The sequence below is a fragment of the Salvelinus namaycush genome, chromosome 16 (assembly GCF_016432855.1).
Source record: "Salvelinus namaycush isolate Seneca chromosome 16, SaNama_1.0, whole genome shotgun sequence".
NCBI lineage: Eukaryota > Metazoa > Chordata > Actinopteri > Salmoniformes > Salmonidae > Salvelinus > Salvelinus namaycush.
In genome coordinates, this window is record NC_052322.1 from 35,017,219 (window position 1) to 35,041,488 (window position 24,270).

Here is a 24,270-nt window from a genome sequence, read left to right on the forward strand (position 1 = left end):
AAAACCCCCGAGGTAGACAGACAGACACTAGTTCAGCCAGCTGCTGTCTCAAACACTGAGGTATAATAACGGTCTCAAAGGAAGTTATTCGACTCAAGGGCCTGTAGGAGGCGCGGCTTTGCTTGAATGTAAACAGATTGACGCCAGCGCTTTGCTGTGGTGGAGAAGAAGGCATACGTCATATTCACAATGGCGGAGGCAGGGTGAGGAGTAGAGTGTCAGTTAAGTGGCGCAGTAACCAACTACATTGCCCGCGAAAGACGCTAACGGTGCCCGAAAAATGGCCCTGAACCCTGAAGTGGAGAGAAAAACTGACATAGAGTGTCTGAAGACCGGTGAGCTCGACTTGGAGAGCTGCGATAGCAAGACAAATTCGTTGTCAGCCGCCATCTCGGCCACATCCAACCAAAATGGCGATCAGACTGGATGTGAAGACGGTGTAATGCCCGAACAAGAAGCCTCTGAGCGGCGGAGGAGCGGGCAGACTGCCGCGAGAAGCTCCGATAATTCACCTTTACCCGGCCAGAGACAGGCTGAAGAGTTGCCAAGGAGAAATTTTCAGATCCCGAGGAAGATCAAGGAACGGAAAGGTTGTGCCCTTTCTCTAGTACTAGCTAGCTATTTCCAACAGAGGCTGCCCTGTGTTTTATAATTCAAGTGCTGCATGTTGCAAACCCGCGTTCCCTACGGTCAGAATTTAGATTAGCTATTGACATGGATTAATGTGATCCATCTTCAGAGGATAGTTAACGTTATTTTATTGCGTACAAATAAACTATTGCCTTGGTAAAGGTAAAATCGGTTCCCGTACTCATCTCGGTCAACATTGCAGGTAAGTTTCGGCCCAGGCGCGAGAAGAGAAGCACGTGAAGAGATGCTGTCCATCAAGCCTCCATATTACTTGGGTCTACATGGAGGCTTGTGGAGAGTGAAATTAGTTTTGATGATGGTATTCAGCTGAGGATTTTGAAAGCTTGTGGAAAATTAACATAGTGGTAAAGTCCCTTGAGTTGTACACACCACACCCATCTTCTAGGATCTAGGCCTAGACTGGTTACCATGGCCCTTCCATGAAGCTCCAGAGATAGTCATCATCCCATATCTTAATTGATTTGATACAGATTATAGTAAACAAGTCCAGACCCCAGTTGGAGTATTTTGGGGTAGAATACATGTAACTAGCTATACAGTGAGACCATTGGGCAGTCATCCAGGAATAGCCAGACTGGGAGAAGCTGCCAAGAACTGTTTTAGTATTAGTTAGGCTAGTTCATTCTTTAGAATGTTTGCTGTGCTGGTCTTGGCTCTTACATAAGATTTGCTTGGATTGTCATCAGAAAGAGCATCCATTCTATACCAATGGTGCCCACTATATTCACAGGTTGGTGTGTTTGGTTTTCATAATTGGGGAGATGCCGAATTATGATGCACAGCCTGCATGCAAAATACAATCCATCATACAAGTTTCTATCATGGGCATAGCTACATCAAGTTTAGTTTGATAATATTGTCTCTAGATTCTGACCTTTGGCTTGATGGATATGTGTCATGCATTCTGACTAAATAGTATATCTACCCATTTTCAGACTGCATGTGCTAGTTTTTTTTAGATGTTCCCGTTCCTTAGTGTGATGTCACTGCATTTGGAAAATAGACTGGTGGATGAGACTTGGTTGGACATATTGCATCATCATAATTTAGCCCAAAGTACACAGAGAACTTTGCCCCTTTTATCTTGAAATAAACTGACCAGATACCCATCATGTAGCCTATTGAGTTCTTTACATTAACAGTGCATACAAATAAACAATGTAATCCAGTCCCTGTTCTATGGCTTTGTTTACACAGGCAGACAATTCTGAGAATTTTTCCTCTAATTGTTCTTTTGATACCAGATCTTTTCACATCAGATATTTTTTTAGAGCTGATCTGACTGGTCAAAAGACCAATTAGTGAGCGGGGAATTGGGCTGCCTGTGTGAACGCAGTCCAATTTGTGCCAATCACATCCCTGAATGATACTAATCCTCTGTTTCTCTCCCTCTCTTGTCATCCCTGCTCCTCGGTAGGCCTGTACCAGTTTCTGGCCCCTGACTCCCGGGAATTTGAGGGCCTTGTGAAGATCCTCTCCTCCTTCTACCTGGATGCATCGTCCAGAGGGACATTCTCCTACTGCAAGGCCAGGCTCATTCACAATGAGCTGCTGGAGAAAGAGGTAGCATCACCAAGCTTAACCACATTATTATCATACTCTCAGCTTTTAAAGATTTTTCTTTTTTTAGAGACCATTCCCCCCCCCCCCCCCCCCCCCCATCATATTTAACACAAACCAACCACATGGTACACCAAACTATACAGAAGCCCATGCCACAACAAAGAAGATTTAAAAAACAATAAGACAGGCCATCAGCTGATCAGTCTGCCTCAGGCTGTTGTCAACAGCATGGCCCAGAGGTCTGTTATAAGAATTCTCATTTGCTATCACTTTAGTCAAATCTCCACTTCCTAATGTTCAAAGAAAATAAAACGCATACCCACTGCTGATATTCTCCCCAGACTGGCACAAAACACTAGTTGATAGTTTTGCATGACCAACAACAAATACACACTCCATACCTCACTGAAATTGACCCACCCTTTATATTGTTGTGCTTGCATTGTTTCTCATGATGCCATATTTTCTCCTGTTTGTGTGTGTGCCAGTTCATTGAGAAGAGGAGGGAGCTGAAGCAGGAGGGACGTACAGACCCAGAGCTGGTGGAGTCCTACTGCTTCCTGTTCCCAGACAAGTCCAAGGTGAGCCTAAGGGCCTGCCTGCCTCACCAGGGGGTGTGGTATAGTGCCGTGATCTAGTACTCTGATCTAATGTTTCTGCTACAGTCTGGATCTTTACAATTGGATTATGCATTCGGCCTACAATTTGAGTTTGGCTGCTGGGCTCCTGGTTGTCATTTGAAAACCAGTTTTCTTTTATTTGTTGTTGATATGATGACGTGATGTTCTTTTTCCAGCTCCCGTTGATATGTGAGAAGGGTCTGTCTGTGGGACACTCCAGGATCACTACACTAGGAAATCCTGCTATGGGTGAGTGTGTGTGTGTGTGTGTGTGTGTGTGTGTGTGTGTACTTACTATTGAATGTCATGTATGATATTGTTTTTAGGGAGAGTTTGCAAATGTCCAGAAGGAAGGCTTTTCTCCGTAATGCACTTGTCTAACTGTTCTAGATGTTGGGGGTATGTCAGTTAGACATGGGGATGTCACCATACCTTCTTTTTCCATGGCAAAAAGGAAAACACAAAGCAGATTAAACTCGTTGGTCCTTTAAAAACCTTCTATATGTAACATATTGTGTGCTAAACGTTATTCTGGATGTCAACATGCGGCTGTTTTTGCTACCAAAATTAGGACTGTTTTCCTCAGGAAATGTAGTCCACTTAATGTTTTGTTTCCTTTCCATGATACCTCTGAGTTTCGCTTTACTGGTATTGTGACAACCCAGTTAGAAATGGATCTGCTTTTGAACGTTAAGGTTTAATTGACTCTCTGTAATAGAGGATAATCTGTATGCCTCATTACTGTAAGAGTAGCTTTATCCACTGCCAGACAGCTTAGAATGTCTACCAGATACCATTACATAAGAAGATGCCTAATACATGGCCTAGCAACAGCTGAGTATGGTGGAAATGTTTATCACAATCCCTCAAACCTCAGTCATAAACTATAAACCCACACATAGCTATTTTGTTTTTTGTTAGTCAAAAGTTAAAGTTGTCTATGCATGGTTTTTGCCTCCTTAGTTTGTTCTTGACTTGCCTTGCCTTTTTTGTTTTGTCATTTCAGGTGTTTATCTGTCCAAATTCTCTGATTTGCTTCAAATGAACCCTTTTGAAGCAGGCACTTGTGGAGACATTGTCATATTTAAAGTCATGAGGGTAAATGCATCTATCACACTCAGTATGGACCAAATTTAAACAATATATATATATTACGAACACCTAGAATGTTGTTGCTTACTTTTCAACAGCCTAGCATTGAGTGCAACACCAGTTTCTATAATATTTGACCCAGTGAGTGTGTTTGTCCCTTCAGGGCCGGCTGAAGAGCATCTTTGAGAACATGCCTAAGAGTGTCCTGGACCCCACACCCAAGTTTGACTGTCACATCTCCAAGAACGCCACGCGGGTCACCTCATTGCTCTCGTACAGAGCCTTTGAACTCACGCAGCAGTACTTCTATGAGTTTGCTTTTGATGAGATCAAGCCTCGGCCCAGGCATGTGTGTCCCTACGCCGTGGTGTCTTTCCAGTACAAAGGCAAGGAGTCTGCTGCTGCACCTATGGCTGCACACAGGTTCAACAGCACTGTCTGTGAAGGAGGAAGCAAAGGTACACTCCTGTTTGTGCTTCTTCACCTTATCTTTCTGCTTTAGTCTATTTGTACGGACATTTGTATTAAAAATAGAGGCGAAAGTATTTGTAGAATTTAGTTTGATAGCTACCTTGGAAGTTTGGCATACTGTGCCCTCTTTTGACCTGTGACTGTTGACTGGGGCCATTGTTCCTATTGCAATTGTGAAGTGTTTTGAATGCACTTTAAATAATTATTGATTTGCCTGTCAGGGAGGAGTAGCTACACTGTGTGGAGTGGGCCGCTGGTGAACAAGGGACAGGAGTTGTGCCAGGTGTCTCTACGCTCCTCTACACGCCACTTCCTCCCTTTCAAACTGTTAGTACCTCTTTATTGTCTATACCTAAAACACATGTATTTGTTGTCCATACCTAAAACGCTTGTATTTGTTGTCCATACCTGAAACAAATGTATTTGTTATCAAATGTTATTGGTCACATATGTTATTGCGGATGTAGCAAAGTGCTTTGTGTTTCTAGCTCCAACAGTAGTAATATCTAACAATACACACATCTAAAAGTAAAATAATAGAATTAAGTATAATATAAATATTAGGGTGAGCCATGTCGGAGTGTCATAGACTAAAATACAGTAGAATAGAATACAGTATATAAATATGAGATGAGTAAAGCAAAAATATGTAAACATTATTAAAGTGAATAGTTTTCCATTATTAGTGGCCAGTGATTTCAAGTCTATGTATATAGGGTAGCAGCCTCTAAGGTGCAGGGTTACGTAACAGGGTGGAAGCCGCCTAGTGATGGCTATTTAACAGTTAGATGGCCTTGTGATAGAAACTGTTTTTCAGTCTTGGTCCCAGTTTGATGCACCTGTACTGACCCGGTCTTCTGGATGATAGCGGGGTGAGCAAGCTGTGGCTTGGGTGGTTATGGTCCTTGATTATCTATTTGGCTTTCCTGTGACATCGGGTGCTATAGGGGTCCTGGAGGGCAGGTAGTTTGTCCCCGGTGATGCATTGGGCAGACCGTACCACCCTCTGGAGAGTCCTGCAGTTGCGGGCTGTGCAGTTGCCGTACCAGGCGGTGATACAACCTGACAGGATGCTCTACATTGTGCGTCTGTAAAAGTTAGTGGGTTTTAGGTGCCAAGCCAAATTTCTTCAGTTCCCCGAGGTTGAAGAGGCGCTGTTGCGCTGCCTTCACCACAGTGTCTGTGTGGGTGGACCATTTCAGTTTGTCAGGGATATGTACGCCAAGGAATTAAAACCTACCTAAAACACGTATTTGTTGTCCATACCAAAAACATGGATATCAGTAGTAATTCATAGTTAATAAGTATGTTATGAGTACTGTAATAAGTTGATTGACTGGTGTGTGTGTGTGTGTGTGTGCCCTCTGTAGAACGGAGAAGTTGGAGATGAGTATGGGGATGCAGCTGGACCAGGTGAAGAGGAAGATCCCCTCTGTTCTGTTCTCCTGGGACACCTACAGCAGAACCCGAGAAGGTCCGAACCGCTCTACTCCTCTCCTCCTCTATTCTACTCTACTTCTGCTCTCCTCTATTCTCCTCCTTCTAATCCTCTCCTGTACTCCTCTCCTTCTAATCCTCTCCTCTATTCTCCTCTCCTTCTAATCCTCTCCTCTATTCTCCTCTCCTTCTAATCCTCTCCTCTATTCTCCTCTCCTTCTAATCCTCTCCTCTATTCTCCTTCTAATCCTCTCCTCTATTCTCCTTCTAATCCTCTCCTCTATTCTCCTCTCCTTCTAATCCTCTCCTCTATTCTCCTCTCCTTCTAATCCTCTACTCTCCTGTACTCCTCTCCTTCTAATCCTCTACTCTCCTGTACTCCTCTCCTTCTAATCCTCTACTCTCCTGTACTCCTCTCCTTCTAATCCTCTACTCTCCTGTATTCCTCTCCTTCTAATCCTCTACTCTCCTCTACTCCCCTCCTTCTAATCCTCTACTCTCCTGTACTCCTCTCCTGTACTCCTCTCCTTCTAATCCTCTACTCTCCTGTATTCCTCTCCTTCTAATCCTCTACTCCTCTCCTTCTAATCCTCTACTCCTCCTCTACTCTCCTGTACTCCTCTCCTTCTAATCCTCTACTCTCCTGTACTCCTCTCCTTCTAATCCTCTACTCTCCTGTACTCTCCTGTACTCCTCTCCTTCTAATCCTATACTCTCCTGTACTCCTCTCCTTCTAATCCTCTACTCCTCCTCTACTCTCCTGTACTCCTCTCCTTCTAATCCTCTACTACTCTCCTGTACTCCTCTCCTTCTAATCCTCTACTCCTCCTCTACTCTCCTGTACTCCTCTCCTTCTAATCCTCTACTCTCCTCCTCTCCTTCTAATCCTCTACTCTCCTTCTAATCCTCTACTCTCCTCCTTTACTCATTCTGTTTTCCTCTATTCTCCTCCTCTCCAGCCTTAGTTCTAGTCTGGTTAATCTATACTCAAGACAACAGTCCATAGATGCTATAGAATAACATGACAAAACTTAACAGTCCCTCCAAGATTTCACAGTGTTTATGTGTGACGCTTGCTTTTACTGTGTCAATTCTGACATTTTGAATGGCAATTTGCAATAATTTTGTCCAATTTGTCACATGCGCTGCTGAGGAAAAAAGCTTGTTGACCTGTTCTTTGATTGAGCCATTTTATGTGCTAAAAGTACAGTGATTGCTTAAAATTGCGAACCCTCTTTTTCTAGTGAGGCGAATGGACAGTTATATGCGGTAATGTTGCGACGATTTGAGTTTTATGCGGTGATTGGTCAGATTTGCAAGCCCTCGCATAATATTGCGATTGCTAAATCTTGGAGGGACTAACTTACTCTGACAAACAACAATGTAGAACCTATCACCCGGAATCACTGTGTGGTTGTTTTTTAAACTTTGGAGTGGAACTTGTTCTGACCGAGTTGTGTGTTTCAGTGCTGAAGTGTGGGATCTACTGCAGCCTGTTTGAGGTGGTGGATGGGAAGGGTAAAGCGACCAGCAGCACTCTCTCAGGACTCATACATAAACTGGAGAGAGAGCGGATGGTGAGTCACTCCCTGACAGTTCCTCTGCAGGATGTTTTAATGAACAGTGTTTAATGATTACACACCAACACTAGACGGGGTAGGGAGGGGATGTATCGTGGATCATTATATTACACACCCAGGCTTTCACATGGGTTGTCATTACTTTGGTCCCCCATAATGTTTGATATGTAGGTCAGCTAACTGGTCAGTTCCCTAGAAATGGGCATGTCTTGAAGACTGGTTGTCATTTGGTTTCCATATTTGTTTAAAGGTAGAGCTAATGCCAATCAGGGAATTCCCATGCCATATATGAAATTAATTGTCCCTGTTTTAAGTGTGAATTTCTGTTGTTGCACAGCTGCACTGTATGAAAAGTGTTTGTTTAGATGTATTAAATGTTAAGGTCTCCTCCTCCTGTGTAGGTGCTAGTGAAGCCTTTAGTTGATAAAGGCTTTCTCTTCCTCTTGTCATCTACTCAGATGTTCAATCCCAACGGTACGTCCTCTGTCTCTCCTTATCTCAGGTCTCTCTGACTCTTTCCATTGATCTGACATGTTGTTCTTTGTGTGGGTTAATACTGAGGGAGTTGTTTTGTGTATTCTAGAACGTCGGGGGAGGGTTGAGAAGAGCCTGCAAGCACTATTTGTCTTTCAGGAGTCCAGGGGAGTCACCAAGTTCAGTAAGTATTCTAAAATGTCCTTCCTCAAACCACAGTTACATATTGAATGTCAGGAACAGCCTTTATGAGCAGTATATATACGTATGTCTGCCTCCCCCATTGACCATGTCCCTGCCTCCCCCAGCGCCCAGACTGTCAGAGCAGGAGCCCCTGTCAGCTGAGCCCCTGCCCCCCCTCCTGGCCTCCATGGACCCCTTCATTCCAGCCCTGCACTACGCCTTGCTCAAGATGCGCTCCACCCCCGATAACAAGCACCTCAGCACTGTGGTGGAGCGCCAGGCCCTAGACTACCTGACCAGGAGGGACAGCGGCCGGGCCTTCCTCCTCCCAGAATACCAACAGAACCTGGACGAGAGGGGCAACGTGCACCCCGCGCCCCGCCCCAAATCCAACATGGAGGGCCTGCTGCGTTCCTACCTCCACGGCCTCTCCTCGGCCTACGTCCTTCCCATTGTCAAGGCCAGGGACATGATGGACAGGATCAACCAGCCCCCGCCTGCACCAGCTCCAACTGTCCCGGACTACAGCCCTGTGTCAGACTGGGGGGGGTCAGGAGGGTCAGACAGACCAGAGAGGGTGGAGAGGCAACCTCTAGAGAGACCAGAGAGCAGCAGGAGGAGAGGGGGGCCGTCCCAGACCCATTCTAACGGGGCCGCAGCAGGGACAGGGGCTCCGCCCCAGAGGTCCAGGTTGGCCCAGAGTGAGTACGATAAGGACAAGATGAAAGAGTTGCTGAAGCTGATCCAGCTGCATAAGGCCCTGGTGAAGGAGCCAGGAGGGAAGGAGAGGAACGAGGGGGGTGACGAGGGGGCCTGGGAGGGCCCCCACGGCCTGAAGAGGAAACTAGAGGAGGATGAATCAGGGGCCATGTCTAAATATCTACGAGGAGCCCACTTCAGCAATGGAGAGCCCAGTAGAGGTGAGACTGGTTTCTGTGTGGGAGAGGTGTGAGTCTGTGTGGGAAAGACTGGAAGAATAAGGGAAAGAGACAGTTTGGTAGGGAGTAGTATGGACTGAGCAAGTTAACTTTAATGTTTCAACATTTGTACGCCAACCACAGAGAATATTGCCATTTTAAAACTAGGCCTTTTTCATAAATAATATCCTTAGTGTGTGTTTAAAAAGAATCCTACCTTTTATAAGCCTGATAAGCAAGGCTACACTTAGCCCCACTGTCTCTGTCCTCCCAGTAGCCCAGGGGGAGGAGGTAGAGAACTACAACCTGGCAGCAGTAATGGAGAGCATGGGGATCTATGACACTGACCTGAGGGACAGGGGAAACACTTCCCAGGCCTCCTCAGCCAACGAGACACAGCGCCTGCTCAAGATCCTGCTCTCCACCCTCAACAAGGCCATGGTTCAAGGCGCTGCCGCGGCCCCCGCTGACCTGCCTGACCACGTGGAGCCCTCCACGGAGAACCCCCTGACTGGAGCTCCGGTTGAAGGGCGAGTGGAGCAGGCCCGACAGGACTTCTTTGAGGTGAGATGCGTGTGTGGGAGAAAAAAAATGAAGTATGGACTGGTGTTTGTGATGTGACTGACCATGTTGTTGTGTGTTTAGGAGCAGACTGTGTGCAGTCTGACCAGCCCCTTTAGCACTGACTCTCCAGGACAACAGCCACACACCTCAGACAACCCATCACTCACCTGGGAACTGGCCTCTCACACAGACAAACCTATCCCCTTCTTTGAATCTCAGAACGACGGCAACTTTAAGCAGAGGGGAGGTCTGGAGGGGGTAGAGAGAGGTCTGAGAGGGGCTTCTGTGGAGCAGGAGAGGGTAACCAAGGAAGCCTCAATAGAGAGGGGAGCCAAGGTGGCTTCCTTGGAGAGGGAGATAGCTCTGAGGGGAGCTTTTCTGGAAGGGGGAGCCAGGGACACCTCCCTAGAGGGGGAAAGCAAGGTGGAGAAGCCAGCCAGGGGTGTTTCCCTGGAGAGGGTAGCCAGGCCGTCCAGCACTCTGGACACTATCGTAAGCCAGGAGCTCCACTGCCTCTACAACTCCATCCAGGGCCTCATGGACAACCAGAAGCTATACTACAACTCCCAGCTGCCTCCACGGCTGTCCCCACGCCACACCTGGCAGCCCAACAGCTCATTCTCAGACTTTGTGGCTCCCTATGTTGTGTCTGTCCCTGTTCAGGGCCACGTCAACACCCTGTGTGAGAGAATGGGCCGACTAGTCCCCAAACCTCGCCACACAGACTCTGCTAAAACACCTGGGGCTCGTTCTACCTTCCATGCTCCCTCTGCCACTACCCATCCTATTCCCTCTTTCCCTCCCCCGCCCCATTCCCTCTCCTCCATGCATCACCTTCCACCCCCGCCTGCCCTCGTCCACTCTCCTGCCCCTGTCCTCATCACGTCCCCCACCGCCAAGCCTATCCCCAAAACCAAAGCACAGCCTCCTCAGGCTAAGAGCTCCTCTTCTTCCCAGAACCGGCCCAAACCGGTCCCGTTCAAACAGACACACAAGAACCCCTCTGCAGCACAGAAGTCCTCCACAGAGAGGAAGTCAGAACCATCTGCCTCAAAGAGAGAGGTCTACTCTCCCTCCCAGGCCTCAATGGACTCCTCAGACTCCACCCCAAAACGGCCTAAACAAGATGCCATCACAGCCCCCTCTCCCCTTACCCCGGCGTCAGCCGCTGGACTACTGATTGGCCAGCTGAAGCCTGAGGTGTTCAGCAGCCTGGTGGAGATCTTCAAGGACGTGCAGAGGAACACGGTCAGATTCTACATCCACTCTGGAGAGGAGGAGGAGAGTGACATCTGTGTGGAGATCAAGGTACTGTAGGCCTTAGTTATGATCAACACTCATGTCAATGTTTGCCCCACGTAAGAAGAGACTCATTCTCACTGATTGAGCTAACACTTCACCAAAAGCTCTATCCAAGTTTTCTCTGACGCAGGCACTGCATTATCAGCTGTAATTATCTGCACTGTGACGGGACAATCAGTGTTCCCTCGTGTTGTTGATCTGAAAACATGTTAAACTGACGTCCTCTGGAGGACGAGGAGAGTCACACTTCACACTTTTTTTACTGCAACAAGAACACTTTATGGCTGTCTGCATTCTCTGCCATAATAAATTGTAGTACATTACTGAGATAATATTGCACCACTATTCTTTCTTCCTCATCCCCTCATCTGTCTGCTCCTTGTTAATTTGGTTTTGTGGTGTGTTGCTGACTTCTGCTCCTGGTTTTAAACTCCCTCTTTCGGTCTCATCCCTGTGACAGGAGTACTTACTGAGCCTGGGCAACACAGAGTGTAACCCCCAGATGTTCCTGGAGAATAACAGCAGTCTGGATAAGTTGCTCATCGTCATTCAGAACGAGGACATCTCAGCCCACGTCAACAAGGTAACATTACCATCCTGGCTGGCTGCTAGGATGAGTCAATATCGCCACGGCACCAGACAGAATGTTGTCTGCACAGGGAGAATTCTCCTCAGCCCCCGAGAAATAGTGGAATTCTAATTGGACCTGTTGAATTGATTTTAAATCCACCAAAAACCTGGATGGTGCACAGATACTTTCGGTCATGTAGTGAATGTGGACAGCTGCTCATCAAACATCTCGTCCCAAAATCATGGGCATTAATATGGAGTTTGTCCCCCCTTTGCTGTTATAACAGCCTCTACTCTTCTGGTAAGGCTTTCAACTAGATGTTGGAACATTAATGCGGGGACTTGCTTCCATTCAGCCACAAGAGCATTAGTGAGTTCGGACACTGATATTGGGCGATTAGGCCTGGCTCGCAGTCGGCGTTGCAATTCATCCCAAAGGTTTTCGATGGGGTTGAGGTCAGGGCTCTGTGCAGGCCAGTCAAGTTCTTCCACATCGATCTCGGCAAACCATTTCAATATGGACCTCGCTTTGTGCACAGGGGTATTGTCATGCTGAAACAGGAAAGGGCCTTCCCAAACTGCTGCCACAAAGTTGGAAACACAGAATCGTCTAGAATGTCATTGTATACTATAGCATTAAGATTATCCTTCACTGGAACTAAGCGGCCTAGCCCGAACCATGAAAAACAGCCCCAGACCATTATTCTTCCTCCAAACTTTACAGTTGGCACTATGCATTCGGGCACATAGCATTTTCAGATTAGCCCGTCGGACTGCCAGATGGTGAAGCGTGATTCGTCACTCCAGAGAACGCGCTTCTACTGCTCCAGAGTCCAATGACGGCGAGCTTTACACCACTCCAGCCGACGCTTGACATTGAACTTGGTGATCTTAGGCTTGTATGCGGCTGCTCGGCCATGGAAACCCATTTCATGAAGCTCCCAACGAACAGTTATTGTTCTGACATTGCTTCCAGAGGCAGTTTGGAACTTGGTGGTGAGTGTTGCAACCGAGGGAAGTTCTTTTTTACGTGCTTCAGCAGTTGGTGGTCCCGTTCTGTGAGCTTCTGTGGCCTACCAATTCGTGGGTGAGCCGTTGTTGCTCCGAAACCTTTCCACTTCACAATAACAGCACTTACAGATGACCGGGGCAGCTCTAGCAGGGCAGAAATTTAATGAACTGACTTGTTGGAAAGGTGGCATCCTATGACGGTTCCACGTTGAAAGTCACTGACCTCTTCAGTAAGGTCATTCTACTGCCAAAGCTCGTCTATGGAGATAGCATGGCTGTGTGCTCAGTTTTATACACCTGTCAGCAACGTGTGTGGCTGAAATAGCCGATTCAACATGTGTCCACCTACTTTTGTGTATTTATAGTGTAAACAGTGTCGTTTTAATTGAATATATAGACAGAGCTGGATGACATGATCTTCATGGCAACTAGTCTAGACAGTCATCACCTCTGTCTCACACAAATGTTAATTTCGATGTTAAGGATGAATTTAAAGCTGTATGTGTCTTATTTAAAGGTTGATTCTGAACCATGTTCTCCCTGTCAGATCCCAGCTCTGGTGTCATTGAAGAAGCTGTCCACGGTGAGCTTTGCAGGAGTTGACAGTCTGGACGATGTGAAGAACCACACCTACAACGAGCTCTTCGTCTCTGGAGGATTCATAGTGTCTGACGAGTTTGTCCTCAACCCAGACTTCATAACACACGGTGAGTCTGCTGAAGCAGTCTCAACTGTCATCAACGTTCATTGTGATGTGTGGGATCCACATGTGAATATTACGAGTTATGCACTTTTTTTCGGTCACCCTTTCTTTCTATACAGTTGGATAAATTCCACAGAGACTGTTAATGAGATCCATCTATATTCTAATTGAAAACAGTATTTGGCCAGTTGTTTTTTCCCCCCTTACAATTCAATCATTGTTTTATGTACCATGTAGCTGTGTCATTACATTCTGGTTAGGGAAGTGGTTATATATTGACTACAGACGGAAAGGGAAAAGACAACTCATGACTGGTCATTGATTTGATGGGATCAGTGTGTGTTGTGTTCCCTGTGCAGACTTGTGTTGTGTTATTGTATTCCCTGTGCAGACCGGTTGCAGGCGTTCCTGCGGTTCCTAGAGGAGCAGAGCTCTCCAGAGAACCCCTGGCAGTGGAAGATCCACAATAAGTCCCAGAAGAAACTCAAAGAGCTGGGCAGGTCGGAAACTCTCTCTACTACTACCATTCAGCATGACCCGAGACATTGACCTCTCTCAATCCATTCAGTAACTACCTCCATCCTATTGGACTGCCAAGTCAACCAATGAGGAATGTCTCTGGGAAGTCCAAAGTAGTAGTAGTGACTGTTTTACGTTTGGTACTTTATTAGGATCTCCATTAGCTGTTGCAGAAGCTACTCTTCCTGGAGTCCACATGAAACATAATACAGAATGACATAATATAGAACATCATTAGACAAGAACAGCTCAAGGACAGAACTACATGAAAAAATTTAAAGGCACACGTAGCCTACATATTAATGCATACACACAAACTATCTAGGTCAAATAAGGGGAGAGGCGCTGTGCCGCGAGGTGTTGCTCTATCTGTTTTTTTGACACCAGGTTTGCTGTTTATTTCAGCAATATGAGATGGAAGTTCCATGCAATAAGGGCTCTATATATTCTTTCTTGAATTTGTTCCGGATTTGGGGACTGTGAAAAGACTGGGGACTGTCTAAAGTGAGGGTTATTTTCTTGGTCAGAAAAGTACTGATTGCTGCCACTTATCAATGACAGTAATTTGAGGAATATTGGTCTTATACTTTCAGTATTGTCTAAAATGTGTTACAAATCTTGAACATTGCTTGTATATTATATAGATAAGTGTGGGCCAGCTGCAGCTTAACTAGGTCTTTCCTTGCGGCACTGGACCACACGACTGGACAATAATCAAGATTAGACAAGACTAGATCCTGCAGAACTTTCTTTTTGGAGTGTGGTGTCAAGGCTGAAAAACAAAACACACATTATAATCACATTATCATGCTTTCATCCAATACTTTTTTTGTGTGCTTTTTGTCTTACCTATTCAGACTGTTTTAGTAACATACAGCCCCACCTCCTCTCTCCTCTTATAGGTTGAACAGTGATGCCATGGCTCTCCTCAACCTGCTGACAGCCTATCAGAAGAAGCACCTGGTGGAGTTCTTACCTTACCACGAGTGTGATGCCCAATCACGTCAGGCCCCTGATCTGGACTGCCTGGTCAAGCTCCAGGCTAACCACACTCAGCACCGCCACTTTATCTTCCTCACAGGTACCACAGCATCATTATCGTGACACATCGTCTCCTAACCCTCAGTGGTACATTATGTGCCAGTATGTGTATTAACTGAACAGCCCTGTCTTGTTTGTCCCTCCAGAGAGGCGCTTTGAGATGTTCATGCAGTACTCCAGGAACGGCATAGTGATCGCCAGCATTGATGACATCATGACCAGTTTCCACAGCCTGATTGGCTCCAGAGATCAGAAACAACTGCCCACACCGCTCTCCACTGGTGGGTGATGTCAACAACAACTTCACAATTACATTGCTCTTTGGCCCTGTTCAAGTACTATCAATTGCATCTCTTTCCTTGAAGTGAAGTCCAAATGTTTTATGGTCAAATTGTCAGTATTGAATACATCAATCTTTTCCCCTGTCCCTTTATCTACTCCCCTGTCCCCTTCTCCCCCCCTCTCTTCTCCTCTTCCTCGCTTCCCCTCTTCCTCGCTTACCCTCTACTCCCTCGCTTCCTCGTCTCTTCCTCTCTCAGTAGTGCATGATGAGTGTATAGAAGAGGAGGATATGTCCCTGGACTCTGATGACGACAGCCACAACCAGGTGATCGTACAGCATCCTGCCCAATCCCAGGAGGGGGTAGCAGCAGGGGGCATGGGGAACTCAACCCAGCAGCCTCCCTTGCCAGAGTCAGACGAGTTCCGGCCCCCTCTCCCCGACCAGCTCAACACCCCTGGCCGACACACCCCCTCCTCCCTCTCCTACTCCAGCAGAACCCCCAACCTGTCCAACTTCGCTGCTCTCAAATCTGCCATCTCCCAGTTCAAAGCCTCCAACCAGATTGGTAGGGCGGACATAGGCAGCACTTCGCCAGGAGGGTTTTCTGTCAACCCCCACCAGAGCTTCCTGTGTCCGTCTACCCAGTGGGTGTCCTACTCTGGCTCCTCCGGCTACTGGGTGGGGGTCTCCTCCGGGACCCCCACCCAGCAGGGGGACAGGAGACTCAGTGGGCCCGGGGAGAGCCCATGGGTGTTAGGAGGAGGAACCCCTAACAGCCAGGGAGGGGCCAGGCCTGGCTCTGTCTCCCATAGCGGTCTCACCCAAGGTGGGGAGAGGACAGGCACTCCTGGTGGCAGTACCCCTGGAAGTCAGGGGGGCAGGACTCCAGTGAACAGTGTAGAAAGCCTTGGAGCGGGTATGGCTGTTCCCTCTTTGGCCACCAGGGGGGGCTCAATAGCTAGGCCCATGCTGCCCATCCATGGAGGGACTGGAGGCAGTCGAGGTGGAGAGGCCAGTGTCCAGCCACACAGCGGTGGTGGCTACGGCTGTTTAGGTGCCATGCCTGGACAGATGGGTATGGGACGCGGCGGCATGGGACGCGGGGGTATTGGTCCCAGGTCATTAGGGGGGTACAGAGGGAGAGGAGCCCCACAGAGAGGCCCCTGGCCCAGGCCGGGAGTGGGACCCGAACGGCCGGATGGAGGTGGACCCTGCGGACCCTCCTGGGGTTACCCGAAGGGGAGGGGAGGGGGACAAGATTACTACTCAGATTACACATACTCACACAACTACTCCCCCTGAACAGACAATCATGATTACAGAGGGGGGAATGGACATGCCACACTCAGAGACTGGTAGAGCTGTCTGAATGTACATATTGACTTGTCATAAACACTTTGAATTGATAAAGGTCAGAAGGATCCTGTTTTTTTTACAAATAAACTTGATACAGGCAGTGCCGAGTGTCGATACTGTCGTAACCGTACGCTCTTTACATGTAAGCTGTTTCAAACCCCTGTTCCGACCACTATATTTATAATTGTCAAGAAATGTAATGGCCTTCCAAGCGTCTCGGTTTTGTTTTATTTTTTATCCTTTTTTTTTTTTGGTTTGTGAACAAGGGGAAAAAGGCAGACTATTTTTTTAAAGAAAGAAAAAAGATCAGTGAAAGGCACCACTTTCGCTGTTGGTTTTCTTTTTTACATCCTTGGTTGTTCCCCCAAAAAGATCTATTAAAATAAACATGTTTCAAATCATATGTTGTTTTTATTACTTTTAGCATGATCATGATGACTAGCAATCAAAAAGCATGCTCCACAGCTGTCACCACCTGTTATTGGGCTCTCTTTTAATACTTCTAGTATACCCCCATCAGGTCTGTCCCTCAGTTTAATGATGAATGAATAGTCCCGACAGCCTATTGGACAGATGAGGCTTAGCCTATCATGGAGGTGTCAAGCTTCTTAACTCTGTAATGGGATGGATTGTTGTAGAAAAAAAAGTGTACTAACATTTTGGTATGGAGCGCTAAGAACTTCCATGAATCTATAACTGACATCTGTCGTTGGTTTAATGAGTCTAGCAACCACAAGGTTCAGAAGTATGACGGTAGGGCTGCATTTACGCAGGCACCGAGCTTTTTTTTTGTAGTAATCTGATTGGCAAAATACCATTAATTGAAAGAACAGAATTGCGTTTCCTGTGTAAACAGTCTACTACTCCATCACAATAAATGGGACTTTGGTACAGAAGAAATGACAAATTCTGATATTTTTTTACACAAGTTGACCAATCACAGATCTTTTTAAGAGCTGATGTGATTGGTCAAAAGACCAATTAGTGCAAAAAAATATCAGAATTGGGCTGCCTGTCTAAGTGCAGGCTTTATTTTATCCTCTCCTATCAGCTGATTCATCAAGACCTTGATATTGTGTCAGTTGTGTTAATGCCTGGCTTGACCCAAAAGGCTGCATACAACATAGCTAAGGTCAGGACTAGGGGTTGTCTTGGAGAAAGTGAAATAGCCTATAAATAATTGATGTCTTCATTTTCCTCTCTGTATCAGAGGGTTTCACCACCAGAGGGCACTCCTATTGGATAATATGTAGCTGTGTCATACCAACCAACACACACCTTTTTTTAAATGTTACCTTAATTTAACTAAGCAAATCAGTTAAGAACAAATTCTTATTTACAATGACAGCCTACGCCGGCCAAACCCATAGGGCAAATTGTGCACCGCCCTATGGGACTCCCAATCACGGTCGGTTGTGATACAGCCTGGAATTGAACCAGGGTCTGTAGTGACACCTCTAGCACTGAGATGCAGTGCCTTAGCCCGCTGCGTCACTCGGGAGCACAGTCCTCCTATACCACCTCCAAGGCGTATGCCTTTTGCATTTGACTTTTTGTACATTATTTGGTCACAAATATGGATCATATGGAGCTCTGACATACCAACATCTGCAGAGGACACTGATTTTCAGCCAGGTAAGATTTTCATACAACATTAAAGTTGCTATTCAGTTACCTGTCTCTTGCCATTCAGATGAAATGGTACAATGTGATATGATTTGTTTTGGTTTATTGTGTTAGAATATGTATATTTAGGTCATAATTATAAAGTCCATGTTCCACTACCATACCCCATCCCTAGGTGGGAGCAGTGAGGCCTGATAAGAAAGTGATTGCTCTCAGATGCAAGTGATTAGTGATTGCAGAGGAGGCTGGTGGGAGGAGCTGTAGGAGGGCGGGCACAGTCCTATAACACCTCCAACCAGCCTCCTCTGGATTGTAGATTAATGTAGCCTCTCAGCGTTTGTTTGTGTATGCCTTTTGCATTTGACTTTTTGTACATTATTTGGTCACTGATATGGAGCTCTGACATGCCAACACTCACATCTGCAGGGTGCTGATTTTCAGCCAGGTAAGGTGTTGATAACCTACAGCATCCAAGGCTGCGTTTACACAGGCAGACTAATTCTGATCTTTTGCCCAATTATTGGCAAAGAATCGGATCTGATCTGTAAAAAGACAAATTATTTGCAAAAGATCAGAATGTGTAAACGTGTAAACACAGCCCAAGTTTATATTAAATAACCTGTTTCTTGCTATAGAGTACCACAGTATGAGTCATAATACCCATAAAACCTAGCTGTCAAAAAGGGAAATTGTTCCAATTGTTTTCCACCATTTATTTTCCCATAGTTTTTAGACACACTTAAAAGAATGACTGTGTTTTGTGTAGGCTTACCCTGGCATGATGTTTTGATAACCGTGTAAGTCCCTATAGACAAGGTGACTTATCAATATATTCGCCTGTATTTACCCCCCAAAATTAAATTCTAATTAGCTGCTAATGTGGCTATCATAAAGAAGTACAAATGCCATGATGATCTGGACGAGACTGCCGAATCGAGGCAAAGGAAATAATCTCTGGATTAATAACCTAAGGAATTGGCTACATTTCTTTAAATGTACAATTCTGTGAACTGTCTAGTGCAAGTTTAAAATTGATACAATACCTGTTAGCAAAGGTGTCAGTTAGAGATGATGTGCAGGAGCTTGACGGGATTTGTAGTCTTGCATGATGTCTATTTTGATGCTAATTAGCATTTTTGAATCTGAGAGTAAATGGAGCTGAATGTATTGATAAAAGTAACCTTTTCAGTGAGAGATTTACATGGTTATTAAAATGTCACACCAGGGTAAGCCTACACGAAACAAAGCCCTTATTTTAAGTGTTTCTAAAATTAATGGTTGAAAAACGATTGGAACCATTTCCCTGTTTGGCCGCTAGGTTTTATATATATTAAGACATCTCCATTGTGGGTCTCTATTCAGATGAATTGGTACAAGGTGATATAACATGATTTATTTTATCATGTAGACTTTTGGTTTACATCAGTTCAGAAGTAAGGTCACAATGGATCATCAGGCATTTTTGCGAGAGTAGGATGATGTTGCCCATGCGTCTCAGGTCAGATTGGTATCATCCGCTGTATAGTAAAGGGTAAGAATCGGAGAGGGTGAACTGAGGCTAGCTAATGCTAGGTTAGCTAATGCTAAAGCAACCTAATGCACTTGGTACCTACTCGCTCCAACCCTATGAGTCGCATTTTCATGGAACGCAATGGGTTGTTTTAGCATTAGCTAGTCTAGCATGCTGACGAAAATGGCAGTTTAATAAAAATATTTAAATCGAGAATATTTATAATTTATCTCATTATGGGATAATTAGGGGTACAGCGCCATCTCCCATCACAGGATTAAAGTACGTTTTTCGAGCCATATCTCACGCCGTCTCTGCGGTATCGACATTCTGTCACAGCATCGTTCCGACTAGAGAGCGAAGTAATGAACGTCTAGTCAGGTTTTTTTGGGGCATATCCCAATGAGCTAAAGCTTTGATAGTAACCCCAGGAGTTAACACATCTATCTTTAAGATTACTTGAAAGGAATTTATCAATGGCTGCCCCAGGATGTCTGACAAATGAGGTTGGAACACATTATGCCCACTAAGGTAACACTAAGATTGCAGCAATGTTTCCTACGCGCTCTATAGACCAGACTATGTTTGTTCAGTTTGCACAATACATACTGATGTGGGCCTTCCTGCACCATAAATCAGCATAATTTCACTTTGACATCGTTTGCTCCATATGACTCATCTAGAAGTCTTGACATGGCTTCTTTCCCAGAGAGAAATGTAATATTGTTTTGCTTCATGTTATGAGGCACAATCTCTGAGACAAAACTTTCAGAAAATCTTCATTTCAGATGCAGAGATGAGAATACAAGCATCAACATGCCTGACATGGAGTGTGACTCTTCTTGCTTTTCAATCACTGACTGCTATCAAACAGAAGTTAATGTGGATTGAGAGTTAGGGTGTGGTTAGAGTTGACATTAGGGCTGTGTTTACGTGACATCCTGTCATCACTCTGCCTGTGGGTGTCATGTCTGTCTGGGATGTGATAGAGCCTTCTGCAGCTGCATGCCTCCGTCCCTCTCTAGCCTGATGGCTGTTTTGACAGTTCAGTAATAGACTCATGAGACTGAGAGGGGATAACTCTTCACTCAGTACTGAATGTAATTTCAATTTTGCTGTTGAGAATTAACCCCCCACATCCACTGTAATTGGATTCCTGATTTGAATAATTTTGAGTCCTTTTGGACCCAATTCAAATCCCTGCAAAACAAATAGGCTGGAAATAGGACCGAGTGCACTAATTGAAGCGTAATGGAGTATTTTACTTTGGGGGAGGGCATTTTTTCACCTATTCAGTGGGCTTCCCTGTACATTCTGGTAATTTATTACATCTCCATTCAGTCTGGAATGCACAAACCATTAAGCCCAGTATCACTCAGTTCCAAACCCACCTACTCTCCCATTCTCTTTCTAAAACTCTGCATCTGGCAGCCTGCCTATGTGGGTTAGTGGAAACTAAGTTTGACTTGAGCCTGCATAATACGTTGATCTGTAAACTGTCAAATGGATGGTAAGCAAATGGAATTAATTGATAGTTATTTTTTCTGTGCTCATCATCACCGTCCTGTATTGCAGTGTGGTTGCATGATTTCTGAATGTGATTAGATTGGGTTGTATTTGGATGTGTATTATGTTCTTGTACATGCCCTCACCTACCTATTTATTTGGACAGTGAAGCTAAAACATTTAATTTGGCTCTATATGTCAACATTTTGGATTTGAGATGAAATGTTTCGTATGAGGTGACAGTACAGAACGTCACCTTTTTATTTAAGGTTATTTTCAAACGTATGTTTTACTGTTATAGAAATGAAAGCAATTTATGCATCTAATTTATGCATCCATTGAAGGTGTCATAAGCACAAATTCACTCCGTGTATTACTTTTTGTCAAAAGTTTATTATTTGGTCCCATATTCCGAGCAAGCAATGACTACATCAAGCTTGTGACTTTAGAAAAAATGTTGGATGATTTGCAGTTTTTTTGGTTGTTTCAGATGTTGTGCCCAAATGGAAATGAATGGCAAATAATGTATTGTGTCATTGGAGTCACCTTTAATTATAAATAAGAATATAATATGTCTCGGAACACTTCTACATTAATGTGGATGCTACCATGATTGATTATGAATTAATTGTGAATTATGATGAGTGAGAAAGTTAGAGGCATACATATCATACCCCCCAAAATGCTAACCTTCCCTGTTATTGTTAGTGATGAGAGGTTAGCATGTCTTGGGGGTATGATATTTGTACCTGTAGGAGACAGGTGACTTGAATACACTGAAGTAGTTTCATATTTTCCAGAGAGCAGTAATATACAAAGATGCATGTCAGATCCACTAGGTGACGTCTTCCCATGATTAATCATAAAACCACCACTCAACACCCCGCATGTACTCGTTCACATTGCAGCCATGCTGATGCTTTAACTGCCACTCTCAAACAGCAGAACAACAGGACTCTCAACCCAGCTGTGTCTTTCCTTTAAATGGACCGGGGGGGAAAAAAATAAGATTAGTGGGATTTAGCAAAGGAACAATTGACAAATCACCCTGTATCTATCCCTGTGGTAATCTCCGTAAACCAGACCCTAGCTCATGTCATCTCTCATGCAATAGCCCTGTCCTCCCTGACAAAACTGGTCATGAATAACAGAGACTAAACACAGCGTTATCTCTAGTGGGTTAGAGGAGTGACAGAGAGATTAGGTAATGCTTACAGGGAGAATGACCTGTATGTACGTACAGTACCAGTCTAAAGTTTGGACACCTACTAATTCAAGGGTTTTTCTTTATTTTGACTGTTTTCTACATTGTAGCATAATAGTGAAGACATCAAAACTATGAAATAACACATGGAATCATGTGGTAACCAAAAAAGTGTTAAACAAATGAAAATATATTTGAGATTCTCCAAAGTAGCCACCCTTTGCCTTGATGACTGCTTTGCACACGCTTGGCATTCTCTCAACCAGCTTCACCTGGAATGCTTTTCTAGCAGTCTTGAATGTGTTCCCACATATGCTGAGCACTTGTTGGCTGCTTTTCCTTGTCTCTGTGGTCCAACTCATCCGAAACCTTCTCAATTGGGTTGAGGTCGGGTGATTGTGGAGGCCAGGTCATCTGATGCAGCACTCATCACTCTCCTTCTTGGTCAAATAGCCCTTACACAGGCTGGAGGTGTGTTTTAGGTCATTGTCCTGTTGAAAAACAAATGATAGTCCCACTAAGCGCAAACCAGATCGCTGCAGAATGCTGTGGTAGCCATGCTGGAACTGTAAATAAATCACAAACAGTGTCACCAGCAAAGCAACCCCACATCCCACATCACACCTCACGGTGGGAACCACACATGCGGAGATCATCCGTTCACCTACTCTGCATCTCACAAAGACACGGCGGTTGGAACAAAAAATCTCAAATTTGGACTCATCAGACCAACGGGCAGATTTCCACTGGTCTAATTTCCATTGTTTGTGTTTCTTGGCCCAAGCAAGTATCTTTTAATTTGTGTCCTTTTTAGTAGTGGTTTCTTTGCAGTAATTCAACCATGAAGGCCTGATTTTTCGGTCTCCTCTGAACAGTTGATGTTGAGATGTCTGTTACTTGAACTCTGAAGCATTTATTTGGGCTGCAATCTGAGGTGCAGTTAACTCTAATGAACTTTGCAGCAGAGGTAACTCTGCAAAGTAGAGTTGCAATTCAACGGCTCAAACACGAGAATCATGTGGCAGGGTCTACAGTCAATCACGGATTAAAAAAAGAAAACCAGCCCCGTCGCGGACATCGACGTCTTGCTCCCAGACAAATTAAACAACTTCTTTGCTCGCTTTGAGGAATATACAGTGCCACTGAAACGGCCCGCTACCAAAGCCTGTGGGCTCTCCTTCTCCATGGCCAACGTGAGTAAAACATTTAAACGTGTTAACCCTCGCAAGGCTGCTGGCCCAGACGGCATCCCTAGCCGCTTCCTCGGAGCATGCGCAGACCAGCTGGCTGGTGTGTTTACGGACATATTCAATCAATCCCTTTCCCAGTCTGCTATGCCCACTTGCTACAAGATGGCCACCATTGTTCCTGTCCCCAAGAGAGCTAAGGTAACTGAACTAAATGACTATCGCCCCATAGCACTCACTTCAGTCATCATGAAGTGCTTTGAGAGACTAGTCAAGGATCATATTACCTCCACCCTACCTGACCCTAGACCCACTCCAATTTGCTTACCGCCCCAATAGGTCCACAGATGATGTAATCGCCATCACACTGCACACTGACCTCTTACCTACAGTTGAAGTCGGAAGTTTACATAAACTCAGTTTAAATGTATTTGACTTAGGTGTTTCACAATTCCTGACGTTTAAGCCTAGTAAAAATTCCCTGTTTTAGGTCAGTTAGGATCACCACTTTATTTTAAGAATGAAATAATAGTAGAGAGAAGGATTTATTTCAGCTTTTATTTCTTTCATCACATTCCCAGTGGGTCAGAAGTTTACATACACTCAATTAGTATTTGGTAGCATTGCCTTTAAATTGTTTAACTTGGGTCAAATGTTTCGGGTAGCCTTCAACAAGCTTCCCACAATAAGTTGGGTGAATTTTGGCCCATTCCTCCTGACAGAGCTGGTGTAACTGAGTCAGGTTTGTAGGCCTCCTTGCTCACACACGCTTTTTCAGTTCTGCCCACAAATTTTCTGTAGGATTGAGGTCAGGGCTTTGTGATGGCCTCTCCAATACCTTGACTTTGTTGTCCTTAAGCCATTTTGCCACAACTTTGGAAGTATGCTTGGGGTCATTGT

General features: G+C 45.1%; 1 protein-coding gene across 1 annotated transcript; it reads left to right on the top strand.

Moving 5' to 3' along the window:
• The first annotated feature begins 183 nt into the window (after nucleotides 1-183).
• LOC120061646 (protein TASOR-like) lies at nucleotides 184-16,283 on the top strand. The gene is made up of 20 exons (XM_039011545.1): nucleotides 184-590; nucleotides 2,069-2,214; nucleotides 2,703-2,795; nucleotides 3,011-3,083; nucleotides 3,841-3,932; nucleotides 4,090-4,384; nucleotides 4,619-4,724; nucleotides 5,768-5,871; nucleotides 7,302-7,411; nucleotides 7,816-7,888; nucleotides 7,998-8,072; nucleotides 8,197-8,991; nucleotides 9,266-9,552; nucleotides 9,634-10,860; nucleotides 11,315-11,437; nucleotides 12,983-13,142; nucleotides 13,530-13,638; nucleotides 14,560-14,738; nucleotides 14,845-14,979; nucleotides 15,238-16,283. Exons 1-20 carry the CDS (start codon nucleotides 281-283, stop codon nucleotides 16,281-16,283), a joined length of 5,538 nt encoding a protein of 1,845 aa, XP_038867473.1. The 5' UTR covers nucleotides 184-280.
• Nucleotides 16,284-24,270: the final 7,987 nt, after the last annotated feature.